Source organism: Myzus persicae, unplaced genomic scaffold, assembly GCF_001856785.1.
Source record: "Myzus persicae strain clone G006 unplaced genomic scaffold, MPER_G0061.0, whole genome shotgun sequence".
Taxonomy (NCBI): Eukaryota; Metazoa; Arthropoda; class Insecta; order Hemiptera; family Aphididae; genus Myzus; species Myzus persicae.
Window position 1 is genome coordinate 584,598 of NW_019100570.1, and position 17,431 is coordinate 602,028.

General features: G+C 32.8%; 1 protein-coding gene across 4 annotated transcripts in view; it reads right to left on the reverse strand.

The window, feature by feature from the left end:
- The window catches only part of LOC111033587 (calpain-1 catalytic subunit-like), a 91,709-nt gene that overhangs the window by 21,832 nt on the left and 52,446 nt on the right, over positions 1 to 17,431 (reverse strand). For 3 of the 4 annotated variants that reach the window (XM_022314394.1, XM_022314401.1, XM_022314406.1), the window contains one exon: positions 4,373 to 4,544. In XM_022314394.1, coding sequence (XP_022170086.1) covers positions 4,373 to 4,544 — 172 coding nt within the window. Of the gene's footprint in view, positions 1 to 4,372; positions 4,545 to 11,425; positions 11,583 to 17,431 lie in introns of those variants that run through there. The other variant, XM_022314414.1, reaches the window with a different exon arrangement.

Here is a 17,431-nt window from a genome sequence, read left to right on the forward strand (position 1 = left end):
TGCTATACCCTACTAACAAAAAACAAACTGTAGGTCCGGTATATTTAAGTGCATCACGCCAAATAAAAGATTAGCGCGCTACTTTCAACCACCGCTTATAGAACTATTCAAAATGATTCAATGGTGAACGCTCCGATAAAACTACTCAAAATTAAAAAAGAAATTATTTCATCATGACACAAGCTAACACATTTCTTTTTAATCCACATACAACGTCAATACACTTTCAGCTTAATAGTATACAAAATATTATCGTGTTCAACAGCGACGATAAAAATTACAATCGGCACATTAACACATTAACCTAACCTTAACGCGAGGTTAACATAATATTTCAATGTGTACATAATACATAAAACGTCTCAGCGTAATAAATATATATGTATAATTTATACATTTATAATTTAATGGTAATGTTTTGATTTCAAGTTCACAACGAAGCAACGCTCACGAATATTATATACATATAATAATATAATATATATAAACACCATAATATTATTATAAACGTGAGCTCGGCGATCTTTAACTCAAATGATTTCTTGAGTTTCAGAAAATATTGCAAAGAAATTCTTTTGAACAATACAAGCTAACTATTTATTAGATAATATCGATCAGTCTGTAAAAAAAAAAAAATACATTTGCGAATAAAAATCATTATTTAGACCGCCGGTATTTATATCCGATTATAGTACAACTGCAGTAAAGACCGCTAAAAATCACACGGAGGTGGACAAATTTTAAAAAGATATATTATTTTTTAAATATTTGATGTATTAAATTGTAATTCATTTTATACAAAACGTTTCTTACTAATAATTATTTACAATTTAATAACTTTTATAGAACTATCTAGTTACTACCTATTGTAGATAGGTAATAGTAAGAATTATATACTTCACTCAGTAGTTTAGAAAATTTAACTCAATTTTGAAATGTTACAGACTTGAGTAGGTACATTAATTTGAATTGTCGATCTTGAATTTAATTGGACATGAGAACACGGCAAATAGCATACGATTTATTCACAATAATCATGTCACTTTTTGAATCAAAATTGTTTATCTGTATAATGTCAAGTCGCAGTAGTCCACAAACGTTTTGCAAAACAGGGTAAAACGATCGGATCGTGTTGTGCTAATTTGGGCAACAGACGGTCGATGTGTAGAAATAAAACACTGCGGCCAGTATTCGGGTTCTCCGGTCATAATTCGCGGTCACCGCTGGCTACCACGAAAACTCAGTTTGCGTACTCTCTGCTGAACATTACGGATATAATAATTAAAATCGGCCAAATGGCGTGGTCATGAAAATACATACATCTTCAACGTTTCATCTGCACGACGTCCTCCGAATGATTTACGACTTTTCGCAGCGTCCTGCGACGGTCTTACAAATTCAGCGCAAGCGGTGCGTTTCTCACTCACCCTCTCTATATTAGCCAGGTTAGATTATCATAATTTTGTCTATTTTCCTCCACCCACATCTCGTACTGGCTAGATTTCCATATGATCGTATGCACACGAAATCTTCGATTAAACGTCGATAATCAAGACGTCTTGCTGTATCCCCTTTCATACTCTCACCGCCAGTCGACTAGGCGACGTGCGGGATGTCGAATAACAATAATAAATTATCGTCAAACCGTCACGTCAAAACAATATTTGAACGAGACCCCCTAGACGTGTGACTAACAGTAGTGCCAACAATTTATAATGTAATATGTTTTTATATTATGTCGATTTGGCATATCACATATTCAAATATTTTAATAACAATATATAATATTATATCGACCCAGGCGAAGCGATAATATTATATTAATATATCTTTACGCTGTGTAGACCATCCGCCACCGCTGCTGCAGTTTACCTTCCGCCGCTGAACTGATCGGTTGGTTCTTGGATGCACAAATGATAATTCAAAATATAATATATCGCTGGTGTATACTCCGTAGGTCGTATACTATATAATATTAATTTTATGTACGGGTTATATAAATACATAATATAATTCGAAAGCAATTAATGAATAAAAACGAGGCTTCGTTAATCCTGTCAGCCCTTTTCAATGAATGAATGATAATGAAGTTCGAATATCGTCTGAATGGGTGGATGTATTGGATATAATATTTCTGCTAGAAATATAATAGAATATGCTCACCATCTGCAGGTTTGTTTGAGAAACACTTTATTGACTTCATCAGTGAATTGATTTTAATAAATATTTTGTATGGATTTTGAGAAGAAAATGTAATTTTATTTAATTTGTAATCATTGAACCTTTTACTTCCTCTATCTCACCTTCTTTATAAAATATACATGGTTAGACACTCAAAGTCTCAATAAACCTTAAAATAGTAGGAACATCAGAGAGTATAATATTACATATTATTATATGCCATATACCTATGCGTGAAACTACAAGAGACGTATAACAATAAGATATTGGCCTCCAAATTGCTACCAAAATCCATCCCCAAAGTTTCCAATTCACTACCAAAATCACCCTCGAAGTGTAAGTATACAAGTTGTAAACAGACACAGAAAACAAACCACACATATCATTGTAAAATCTATAATTACGTCACTCATGAAAAAATATCCACTAGAGTTTATTTTAAAATATTTACTTTTAATGAAAAAATGGTTTCCATTTCAATAAATTGTAATATTTTGATAAAAAGGTCTAAAATCGGAAATCGTATATCTATTTCACTGCCACTAACACGCTTTAATAATACAATCTAATTTTCCTGTTGTAATATTATTTATAATAAAGATGCTTTAATAGTAATGAATTATAAAGTATGGGTACCGTATTTATCTCGTCTCCGTAACGTCTAAAGGGCGCCGAGCACCCGTTAAAACAAAATCACACACCGTGCTTAAAAAAAAAAAATAATAATAAAAACAAATGAATTACGGTGTATTGACCTATTATAAAAACGTACGTAAGATGTAAAGAAAAAAATTGAACGATATTCGTTTTTCAACGGTTTTGCTGTATTAATTAGTGCAAAGAAGTGTACAACATAAGTGAGAAAACATAATAACTGCAGTTATATTACCCATTAAATTTAATAATTACACGTAAACACGTCTTGTACTAAGTGTGTATGTACGTGTTTGTGAATATGTTTAGAAAAAAAATGTATCTTTTAATGCGTAGAAGAAGTAAATTATATAATTACATCATAATAAACAAATAATTAGCAATAATTGTGAAAACGCGATGTTCACACTGCACTATAACTACAGCAGTGTTTGAAAATGACGATGACGACCACGTGTGATATATTTTAGTCGATATGCAAAATAAAGTAAACGTTTTGATTAGTACGAAAACTAATCATCAAACATACATATCTCCGAAATCGTTCCTTGGTGGTCTCTGCTTCGAATGGATACCACACACGGTATGCTATGTTTTTTTATGCTGGCATGAATGATGTAATGAAAACTGTTCAGATGTGTAAGCGCCAAACGGGGCTGTAAACTGCAGAGATTGTAAATACTTGTTTCATATGGCTTTGCGTATGAGGTGATGATATGAGATCCTTCATGGTCTTTTATATAATAATATTATTTTATTTTTAGTCAGGTCTTTGTTTTTTGAAAAGTTAAATATTTTTGTCTTGTATTAATTTTTATATTTTTTACATAATATTATTGCGTACCAATGGTATATTATCATAAGGTTATATTTCATAGTTTAATTATTATGATATAAAACACGTTCTAGCACTTAAATGTTCTCATTGTTTCTACGATCGCCAATGCGGTTGAACAACACGCGCGACATATGCGTGCACAGACACATGCACGAGCAACGGATTTGGCAACAATCTCTAAGCGATTGAAATCGGGCTGTATAATATAATAGGTATTCCATTATCGGAGTTTGGGAATCATAGAAATTTATTGCTTAATCGTATTGGAAGAATTAAATGAAACACATTTTAAAGGTTTTTCGAATTTTAAAGTTGAGGTGTATCTGACGATTTTCTACAGATATCCCGTGTGACTCGTAGACACATTTTCAAAAATGTAATAATTTAAAACCGTCATACAGACGGATCAAAATATTAGACAACGGGTATTATCAAGTCATAAATACAATAGCACTTCATCATAATAAATCACAATAAGGTGCATTCAAAATATTTTCGTGTTATGGGTTTTGAATTCGTTTTGTGAATACACAATAACGTTTTAAATGTGTATCCAAAAAAATAACACTACGGGTAAATATTTTAATTAGTGCACAATTTACCGATTCCATAATAGTGCCATTTTGTGAAGTGCCGAACCATGAATTATTATGATGTGCATAACTTATAAAAATAACATTATAATAATTATATGCTCACGTGCGGTCGCATCCATACGATGGGTTGAACTGCAGGCCTCTTGTTCCTGTACAGGCACTTGGGACCGGCCGCAAAGTCGGGATCCTCGAACAGGGCGCCTCGTTCACGGCACGAACGGCGCACCGCGTGATAGTTGGGCTGCTGCCTTGGCCTCTCCACAGTCCAATAACCCCTGAAACACAACCACGTTGTATTATTACTGGATTAGTCTATCGAGTCCGATCGGAGTGATTGGTCGTTGCAATAATATGTATTATAGGGCTTAATGCATTTCTATATTATATTTTGTGCCTACGCGTTATATAGGAAATTAATAGGATTTTTGATTTCCTCCATACACCCGAGAAAACGTAAAATATACTTGTTGATTTTCATTGCATTTGCAGGGCTCAAAGATTTAAAATGTAAAAATATGGTCCTGGTTAAAATGTATCTACAAAGTGTTATAAATCATTTTAATATGTGTTATAACTTTATAAGATACCCATGTATAGGTATATCATTATATATAAGCTGAAATATTGAAATCGTGATTATCGAAAACTGCAAATCACCAAAAAGTTAAATAGACATTAAACGGATGCGATTGGCCATATGATGTAGGTATAATAGTATGCCGATGTACCTATTAATTGTATTGTCTAGTAAATGTTCGTGTTGTGTAGCTTCTACAAATCATATACACATATTTTTTTCTGTCACTCTTATCAACATCCCCTGTATTACCTACTGTTTTAATATATATACAATGTTATTTTTGTTATACCTATGTAAAAAAGCCGATTGGCGTAAATTTATAAAATAAAATAAAATATACGAAGAATGATATATCCCTATTGCGTTCAACAAAGCATTCTAAAATTTAGAAAATCAGTAAAATACGACATTAAAGATTTGAAAATCACTACCTACCCAACCTTAAGTAATTGTTTAAGAAAAGTCTAGACTAAGTATGATAAAATAGTTATATTGCATATCTACACGTATCACAATATTTATAATAATTCTGCGCGGTCATGCATTTAGCGAAAATAATACGAGCTGTACGACGACAATAAACGGAAAGGAATGACGATTAAAAGTTACTGGTTACTAGGTAGGTACCTATACTAACCCAGGTCCTATATATGATAGGAACTTATGAATTATGATGATTTATGATATATTATTTTAATAACGGTAAAACGTATTTAACACGAAACGATGGGTACCTTACGGTATCTAGGTATACGGAGCCATATGCCTACCTGTACGCTATGGTATTATTTTCTACGTTTTCATTATATCCGGTCTTAGGAAAAGCGTAGGTAATTTGTATAATCGTTTTAATTATCTAACCTACAAGTGTGACGTAAATAATATGTTATATATTTAAATATTATTAATTATTATTTAACGTATACACATGCATAATATTATTATGTACTCGTACAATATATTATATTATTGCTACCTACGCTTGTTATTAATATCTCAAGGCGACGAAGCATCATTATTATTATGGTTGCGCTTGCAAAAAATTCAAAAAAAAAATGTTAGGTAGGTCGAGTGCATTGCGAGCACATCGAAATTAAAACAATACTCACTGTAATAGTATAATAATATAATAACAGTACCTATCTCTATTGTCGTTTTATGCGTACGTGTTCTTATTATTACAATAACGTATGTCGACAGGCAAAATTTGCGTAAATAGTCAGGAAATGCTTACATACTAAGAATATTAAGAATATTAAAATGTTATAAGTTTAATACAAAAACTCAGAAGCTCGATCAAAATCTGCAGATAGTAATAATGTGTCTGGTATCTAAAATGTCGTCGCTTTTGTATACGATACTTTTTATTTTTGCTTCTCTCGTTTTGACGCTTAATATGTCTTTCCCAAGTTTTATGCATAACATAGCCACATTGGTACCTAACCTATATAACTGCCTGCACTATGTTTGGCCAACACAAAGGTAAAAAAAAAACGATAATATGGTGATCAATCACACATAAGTTTCTGAGTAATATGAAAATTATAACATTTAAACAAAAATTAAAAAAGATGCAATGATATGAAGTGGGCTACAGCAGTGATATCAGGCTAACTGCAGATTTTTTTTCAATATTGCATCCATAAGTTCCATATCAGTAGATCTTTCTGAAAATCCATCAAAAAACCAATAAAAAAATTCATAAATGGCCAACGCTAGGACCCCAGCTCTAGCTCCACACCTACGACCGATGGGACATGAGAATAAAAGTGGAAAAGTATTTTGATCGGACAAACTTTTTGAGAACGAATCTCTACATTTATATAATAATATATAATGCGTAATATGCAATTTATATACCTACTTCAGCAATAAAAACGGATTATATAATATACAACGCTGTACATTGTCAGTTTTTATTATTTTATGATCACCTCATCACCTCTTATATTGTGGTTAATCCATTTATTCTTTTATATTTTCACTATCTATTGGTTCCTCTGAAATTCTTTGGGAAACTGTGCATCATAACAACGATTTTTTTCAACTATCGTTTGTTAAATCGTATGCACATATGATACAGTGCAGTACAGCTTTTATTACGGCCGGTATATTTACCTTTATTTTTGAAACTTTATAGGATTGTTTTTATCTGTTAATTTATCTATGAAATATTTACTATACATTTTATACATATCAATCATCGTGTTTATCGTAAGCCAATGTCTAGGTACTGAGGGCAACGTTACTCTATATTGTAAATAATAATACACATCGTAATGTATTTTTAATATTTGAATGACGTATAAATGTATAATAACTTTTAATTTAACTGCCAATTTGTAAAAAAATTTGTAACGCACACAAATATCTTTAGTTGGTATCTATAATTTAACCAATGGCTGAGCAATAATTAATAAATATTACTTGAAGGATAAAAAAATTAGTTTCATCATTATAGAATAAACGTGCTCCATCAGTGAAACCATTACCTACTTGCAATACTGCTGGTCATTATGCCGACCTATCATATTATCATATTATCATTATAAGTATAACATTTTTACAATAAAAAGTATCATTTCAGCTTCTCGGATATAGGTACCTTATTGCTTGACTATTGCTCTCGTCTGTTATAATATTATTATTGAAAATTTTAAACAATACAATAGTATGAAGATGTCGCAATGTATGCAAAATGAGTACAGTTACACATTGAACATACAACAAAATAGGTTCCCGTAAGCACATTGTAACGTCAATAGAATGCACCTAATAACATTGCACAAATATACAGTACAAGACAAACAATTTATAAACTGGTTGTATTTGGTTTATGTGCATAAGTACCTACCTATAAAAATGTGACTCAGTGCAAATAAATTATGTACGAATAAAACTAATTTATAAGTTAGATTACCTATTTATATTTTATACGTTCGTAAAAACGAAGTGTTGTTATATTATAGTAACTATGTAAGAGGCAGGTAAGCACTAAGCATAGTAGTAGGAATGGAGTCGTACGCTTGTATATACATAAATAATTAAAATTTCTTAAAATGTTTATAATTGCCATTATAAAACAAAAGTTAAATTTAACGTACGTAATATTATTTATTTATTAAATATTGTCACTGGTAAATGTCCAATAATGGAATGAAATAACAGTAAATTATTCATATACAATATAACATTTTAAAATAAGAAGCATTTATCATCTAAATACTAAAAATTAAAATCTGGTAGTTCTATTTCTTTTATACTAGGTACTATTAATCAGGTGCTATTATTATTTAATTAATCTGAATCTATAAATGTTTAGGTTTAAATCGATATAATACAATTTTTTATAACTTATAACTAATTTAAATTAATTCATAATTATTAAAAGTCTCATTAATAAATAATGAACAAATTTAAAATGTAAGATATATTTTTGTTCATGAAACATGTAGTGCAGGCAAATCAAGTTTAAATTACTTACAATAATTTTTCGTACACAAGGCATACAATATAATTTTGTCTATATTATGCATTTTCGTTACAATTTACAATCTAGATCAGTGATGCCCAACCAACCTTTTTTCTTTGGCGGGCCACTTAAGTAAACAATAATCTTCAAGCGGGTCACAAAGTTCAAAAGTACAAAAATAATCTTATATATTGGACTTGTTTTCTTATCTTTTATTGTCTATTGACAAGATTATGAATTGAGGTACATATCGTAGGTACACGTTAGTTCGATCAGTTCGTTATTTTAAGTACACGGGTGATATCAATATTTAATTGTAAAGTTTCCGTATGAAAATGTCAGACAGAACAAAACGCAAATATAATGATGATTGCCGAATTGTTAATGAAAAAATGGTCTATAAATTACTTTTTCATTGAAATTAATGGAAAAGCCGTTTGTATTGTGTGTCGTGAAACGGTTTCAGTTTTTAAAGAATTTAATATCGAACGATATTATGAATCAAAACATCAAGATACATTTGCCCATTTAAAAGGTAAGCAATTATTTTCGATATAATTTAGTTATAAAAACTTAATAAAGTACCTATATATTATTTTATTAGGAGAATTACATGTTACTAAGTTAGAAATATTAAACAAAATATCCACACCCAAAGGCCAAAATGTTTCAAATTTATTTCAACAATAAAATTCGATTAAAACAAATGTTGTACAAGCGAGCTATAAAGTAGCGAATTTAATAGCTAGTGAAACTTAACGTCTCAGTGATGGTGATTTTATTAAAAAATGTATTTAACTGTGATTGAAGAAATAATACCTGAAAAATTAGAACTTTTTAATGATATAAGTTTATCACGAATCACGATTAGCAGACGTGTTGAAAATATAGGAAATAACATAGTTACACAATTACAGAACAAAGCACGAGAATTCAAATATTTTTCGGTGGCACTGGATGAGAGTACCGATATTACCGATACTGCTCAACTTCTTATAATTATACGTGGCATTGATATTAATTTCAATGTAAAAGAGGAGTTGGCTTCTATGGAAAGTATACATGATCGAACAACAGGAGCTGATATATTTGAAAAAGTAGATATTTGTCTTCAAAATCTTAGGCTTGATGGGGGAAATTTAAGTTGCATATCAACAGACGGTGCTCTAAATATGAGAGGAAAAAATATTGGTTTTATTGGTGGAGTAAATAAACTTTGAAAAATTGAATAATATTGAACCTCCTAAAAATATTCATTGTATTATTCATCAGCATGATCTCTGTGGAAAAGTTATAATAGGTCTCGACATGTTATGTCTATTGTAACAAAAACTGTTAATGTTATTAAGCCTCATGGTCTTACCCATAGACAATTTAAAAGTTTTCTTTACGAAATAGAAGCCGATTGATATAGATTCTAGAAGTATATTTCTGCTATCTGTACATTCAGTTCATAAAATGATTTATGTCACTAGGTAGATGGGACATAATATATTAATATTTTTTTTTTTTGAAACTCATTTTATTAAATCAAATACATTATTATTAAATATGAGAATATAAAATTATGTACATTAAAAAAAAAAAAAAAAATACAAGTCCTAGTTTTGTCCTATATACACTCGTTGTGACTGTAATTTTGATCTAAAACCACGTTGTAGTATACAGTATACCATATACCTAATATACCTATACAAGTAATAATAAATAATAATATATAGCACATATATAATACCCGTTTAGCACTATATGTATACATTGTACTTTGTACCTAGCTAGGTATATAGTTAATAACATTTTATAGCGGTGAAAAAAATAAAAAAATACGAGGAGATTGAATTTATAAACTCGTAAAATAAGATAAATCACTCTGGCCCATTTTCCGAATCATTAACGTTGGATTAGAAAATATGTATTGTACTCGAAAAATAAACTCGTGGCTTATAAGTATACCTAATAACATACACGGACAGCTTGCCTACCTAATACGTAATAACGAAAACCGTAGCGATACGAATTGACGGCGTTCTATTGCAGTCTTATGGTGCTAAATACAGATTTTCGACTTATTTGGATGTATATACTATATACATTATATATATATATATATATATATATAAACGTCGCACGAAAACAACACGTAATTATACACAAGCTCTGCGGATGGAGTATTACTGTACACAGACATTTATCGCGTTATCGAGATACGAAAAAAACACGGATGCAATTGTAGGTGGTATATACACATATAGGTGGTACCTAATTATTGTTTCCGAGACAATAGTCGTGGCCGGCGTTTTAGGTTCGTTATAAACCGTTCAAATAGGTCGTCTTTAGTAGAAAACACTATGATAACAATAATATAAATGGTGTAGTGGGCGTAAAATTATTTGATAAATATAATAATACCTGTAACGACAGCAACGGAGATTTCAATCCGAAAACGCGAGGTGGCAAACAATCGCTTCCGATGAGAATATTGGCCGGATAAAGAAATATCTCGCTCATACCTTCCTATATAATCTATGAGAATCTACATATTATTCTGCATACTAATATATTATGATACATAGAAGGGCGGGCACCTAGGCATTAACGAGTTAAAAAATTAAAGTCGATTTGGTTTTAGTTTTTGAACTTTACGTTATCAACTCAACTTCACTTAACCGAGTTAAAAAACTATCGTTTACTTGCTCAGGTCTGTATGTACATATATTATAATATATGCTTACAACATGGTCAATTTTCGACGACAGAACACTGTTGCGTGGGCTCTTCAGAAGTGGTGCGAGGGAGAGAGATGGGGTGAGAAAAAAGTAGAAGCTACGGTGGACGTAATTATTTCTTAAAACGGCCAGCGCATGCGTACAAAATAATAGCGGATCTATATAATATGGCCATCGCATCGTCGTCTTGTACACAGAGGTGGACGAGCGAGCGTGATCTATCATCATCTGTGACCGCGGACGAAAGAATTTCAAAGTCGTCAACATCTACGACCGGCCACGATCCGCCTTCTCTTCTCCGACTCCGTGTGCACGTATATATATATATATATATATTATTATATGTATAAAAATATAAAATATAATATAATAACGTACGCACGCGCGAACATGCACAGACTCTTCGGCCCTTCACGCGACCGGTGCGGAAGCGTTTCCCGTTATCTCCTGCTGCACACCAGCCGCCGCGCCGCCACTGATGACCACCGCGCACTCGAAATGTACAGTTAGCAACGCGGAAACAGGTCCGGTTTTGATCCGTGCGGGCAAGTCTCCGCGTCGTCGGCGTGTTAAAAGAATAATAATAATATGTGAAATGACAAACGCAATAATAATAATAATAATAATAATAAAATCCGCCGGTGGATAGGCGGTGAGCGGGGGACACTGTGGCGTGGACATAATAGCGGACGAAGCGATCTCAGTCCTTTCGTTTCGCATACCTACCCATTAGAGATCTGCAAGGACCATTTTTTATCATCCTGAACCACCCTGACACTTAAACGGAAAATTTGTACCTACTCGAGCCCTGTCCATTAGTATTTTTTTAATTCTCAAATTTCTGATTGCCGTCGAAAACAACCGTTTCCTATAGGAAAAAAAACATAGTTACGATATTGAACTTGTACAGTTATACTACTACTTAGGTTAAACATTAAGTGTAAAATGTACGGTTATTTAACGCATATTGGTTGTTAATCTCAAAGATGTTATGTAAGACCAAAGATATGATGACTTTAGACAGACGTTGATTTCATCGCTTTAGTGCCTTTAGGCACAACTGCCAATATTTGTCAAAAGTCACCAGCAAAAAGAATAACAACTCCGCCCATTGGGTGATCATTATTTTTAAAATCCCTCAGCGTTTTATCAAGTGCCTCAGGACCACCTTTAATACTCGGTGGGTCCATCCATAGTATAAGATCTAAGTTTTCCATTAGCAACGATATGAACTAACGGTGCTGTGGAAGGGGAAGTTTGGGCAGCCGCGTCTAGCCGCCGTCCGTTACCTTGCCGCGAAACTCACCCACTAAGTCTACATAACAGGTCATTATTTATGATAATTGATAACTCCTTTGTTTTTAAAGTTAGAGAATCGATCAAATGCCATAAAACTTTTCCGCAATGAGTTCTTCAATTAAAAAAAAAAAAAAAATCATAACGATCGGTTCAGCAGTTTTCCGAGAACATATCACTCAAAGGTTTTCATTTTCACATTTATATATTAGATACATATTTTTTATTATACATACCAACACACAACTTTTATATTTATACATCTAATCCCTGGACTTAAATTAGGACATTTTTATTGGCGCCAAGATCAACTCGATTTCATGTGCAACTAAATCAAATTTATCAGATTTTTTGGAGGTTATTGTTTCGAAATTATATTTTTGTTACTAATGTTAGTACAATTTATTTTATTAAAATATACAAAATACATTTTAAAAAAAAAATAAATTATTTATAATTATTTATCGATTTATAAAACACCTAACTAATTAATATAATTAATGTGAAAACTTCGTGTACAAATAATTATAATAATTGATCGTGACATACACTTAGTGCATCGTTTGACTTTGAACGGCGCTTATAACCGTGTGACGGTACACACGCAATAATACGCGTAGGTACCGTACGCCTCGCTACGTGACGGCGGCGGCCGGCTCAAATCCATCACACTTTTGCCTGTACGGAGTCTAAACTCCGTGCATAATGATAATAATAATAATAATAATAATAATTTACGATTTAACCATTAATGAAATAATAATAGTATAACGATGATAATATTAAAACGAATTTTATAGGCGTTGTACCGCCGCCGCAGCATCATTCTGCGCCCGAGCACTCGGTCTGACGTGCAACCAAAGTGCATTCGCTCTGTGCACGCGTGACGATTGCAGTAACTGCAGCTGCACCGCGGGATGTCGCGAGCTGCGCGCGCACATAATAATAGTATAATAAATACGTATTAACATAAAACTACACATACCTACGTCGTATTTGTACGCCTAACTGCCCAAGTATATTATATAATATCGTCATACATGCCTACGTGTCCCACTGTACCGTTATAACTACGACAAAATAGCATTATTGTGGTCGTGTAGGCATATTATTATGGGACCTGTCCAATGCGTGTGATCTACAGCGGAACATGTGATCTACGAACCACCTTAATATAATATGCTACTTAAAATAGTAGTATATGCTTACCAAATAGATCGATGTCATCAAAGTATATGGAATTGGTATACAAATGTCATTGGACCGGTACAACATTATATATTTATTGCGATCCCGCGACGAGTTCCACAACGTATTATACTGTAATTTGTAGGATACTCGTTTGTTTATAACAGTGTCATATTATGTAATGTTTGTTAAATGTAAATCCTCCAGCAACACCGGCGAGACATCGGTAATTTAATATTCGTTGTAAATAAATATAAAAAGTAAACGAACCTAACACCTACTCAGAGATGTTCCCAAACTGATATGGTGGAATGCGGAACGCCACATGACGGTGAGGAATTTATTTTTTATTGTTTATTAATGTTCGTGGTGGATCTATTATTATTGTTATTATTTTTTAGGTTATTATTGTTATCTCAAAATCACATAAAATACACAAATAAACCGTAATCGTTGACACAGGCCTAGCACGGACGTAATTTTCATAATTTTGTAATATTTTCGATTAGGGCAACTAATACAGAGACCTATACAACACGTAATAATTTTTTCTCGACCCTCCTTTATGAGTTTATATGAATCATAAATGCATTGATGTATTTTAGAATAGTTTTACGTCTTACAGTCATTATTGGTACGTTATATGTACGTGTCAGATAAACTATAGTGCTCACGCGGAAAAAATTTGAGGACCTCCACAGGCCCGTATATACGTGACGATTATTTTTATACGTATTACAAACGTATAAAGTAATTCGATGACTGGTTTGTCGAAGAAGCAGTGGTTTTTGTAGTCTTCGCAGTCAAAGCGGAGAAGCCCGGTGGCCGGTATGCTCAATAATATATATTACCTATATTTTTATAAGTCCTGTGCCATGTACCTACATGGGTATAGCCTATATATGTGGTCAGATGTTATAACTTACCTATATAGCTTTAAAAAGTGAAACGCGCCATGACACAGGGCCCCCAAGTGAATATCAACCACGGGCATAAGAAAATAAAACACATTTTATTATCATATATTGTTAACATGTACATAGTTATATAGTAACCTGTATGGGTATGTACTGCAGCTGCGTACACATTTTATAATATAATATTGTAAAGTGTATAACGCAGACTAATATATATAGTATATCTAACTCCAACCAGGTCGACAGGTCGTATACCATACAATTGTTTAAAGAGTATTATAATACGCCCGTTGATTTCCATACCGATTTCCATTCTCTGGAATTTAAGGTCCAATGATTTTCAATCCAAAAACAAGGCAAATGTGTCTATGCCACCGTGTTTGTTCCCTTTAATAGCTTTTCTAATAATTTAAATTTTTCGAAATTATTATCATACATATTTTGAATACGAATTGCATTTATGATATTATGATCAAATTCGAAAAATTGCTTAAATATAATCAATGAATGATGTCTTATAAAGATTTAGTTTGGTACATATTATTGAAAAATGTTTGAATCATACAGAAAATATATTGGATTTGGTCTGTTTATTATTTCATCGGCTAATAATTGCTTATTGTTATAGTAAAAACGCACCAAATTTGATCCAAACAAAATATTGACGATTAAAATGTGTATGGAATAGGATACTAATTTTAATTAATTGATCGTTTTAAAGAAAAATTTTGTAGGAACTCTGGTTAAACTTCAATATAACATGTATTTTTTTATATGATTAACCGTAACAAAATATGCTCTGAAGTTAAATTAAAAAAACCTTATTAAGTAAGGAAAGTATTATTATTCAAAAAAATTGTTCACTTTAATTTCCGTGCATTATATAACACATTACTATATCACTTGTCGTCAGCGTTTTAATGATAGTATTGAACGATATGAAAATGTATAGAAGTCTCTACCCCTTCTAAATAATTATCATATTACGTGTTATGTAACTTATGTACACATTGTAGTATTGTATATAAATAAATAAATATGTATACCCAGAGTGTATCTCGAATCCTTCCTAAGAAGCTACACGAGTGAGCGTTATTACACATTATTATGAAAAATATGGTTCGCACGGTCTTCGCACTGACAAGACACTATAATATAATAATATGATAAATGTATGCGACCCGCTGAGCCCCCGTCCGATACATGAGTCCTGATGGTAAGAGGGGTGGGACTGTGGGGGGCTAAAGCGCGGTGTACGCGATTGCGAGGTAATAATATTTAATGACGTGCTCGGCGGATAGCATAAATAGGTGTTTATACATTTTTATTCACATATATTATCATTATATAGATATATAGGTAGACACTGGTATATTATGGAGGTATAATGCCCAAGTGCATATTATAATATACATTGTAAACCTCATCCTAGCTGAGTTTAACTACGGTAAACAGATACGGCAGCGGCGGCGGCTGGCTTCGTGCCATCATATTATTATTATTATCGTCCTAACACCGCGAGGTAAAAATCGCGACGGACAAGTCCTCCGCCTCATCCTTTCACTTTGTGAGCGCCGCCGACGCTGAAGACCCACCGTTGACCCCCTCGTTTACTACAACTATATACAGCCCACAATATAGCCTATGGGTAACACATTTAATTTTAAATACGTACCTAATGGTATACAATAATAAAGCCCATGGGTACTAAATTTAATATTAAATATGTAATTTATTATTTAGGCATAGGTATATTCTATAATGCAGATTCTATTGCAGTTCTGCGCTTTTACTGTTTACACGATACCTGCGTCGGTGTAGACAATATAAACGAAAAATAATAATATTATAAACAGCAACAGTAAATACAATACCCACACGATTTCTAGATCCATTTGTAAATAAAACACCGGGTGATGGATGATCGATGTCGCGTATTGCCCAGTGAAGTCACTTTTCATAATATTATGTCCACTGCAACACGTCGACCCACATAATACCATCTATATAGTAATATATTATACGAAAATGCCACTATCCAATACTATATAATATTTAAAACTAAAATATACATATAATTAAGTTGAATGTTGAATTATATTTATTCTGACGAAGGCATGTCATAATATTGAAACAACGTTGATAATGTGTAGCGCATACTTTACTAGGGTTTAAAAGGGGGAGGGCGGGAGTTAGTGAAATGTAGGTGCAAAAAAAAAACGACTAATGTAATAAAAAATTGCGTTGTGTGAATCGACTATGGACGGGATATCAGGCCTGTTGTTGTCAAATTCGGAACAGTGTACGAATTTCGTACTTGGCGAGTGGCGACTGCAAGACAAGACCATCCAACTAGTCTGGTATTTATCGATGCACGTTACCATTGCACACAGTAACCATAATGCAACATAATTCTCCTTGAATGAAGCACAGCCGTTCGGAGAGTTGTAGATGGATCGACGATGTTACGCTGCTATATAATATCCGTCAGCGAGGCCGGCTAACCGTAGCGCTTTTCCGCTGTCGCTGGAATTTTCCTTTTCGGTTTCCGTTGGGATTTCTCTTTTTAAAAACATTCAAATTGCCTACGGAAATTCTAATGTTCTTGATTAAGTACGTACTAAATACTTGGAAATAGTGCACGATGTGAGGCCATAGCGGCTTATTGGTCGGTCTCGGAGTTCCCGATGGTGACTGTTTGGACGTCATCTATAATAAATAATAATCCTGCGTATAGGACTGCAGGACAGAACCATCCAACTCGTCTGGTACTTATATCGACGTATGTCAAGATAGCGTACAGTAAACATAACCTTACATAATCGATCTTGAATGCTATTCACAGCTGATCTGAGTGATGCAGATCGTCGATGTTTCGCTGCTATATAATATCCGTCAACCAGTCTACTTGCTTTCCGTTGCGCGTTTCCGGTGTCGCCGACGTTTTCCTTTTCAGTTTCCGTTCGACAGACGCTATCGTTAT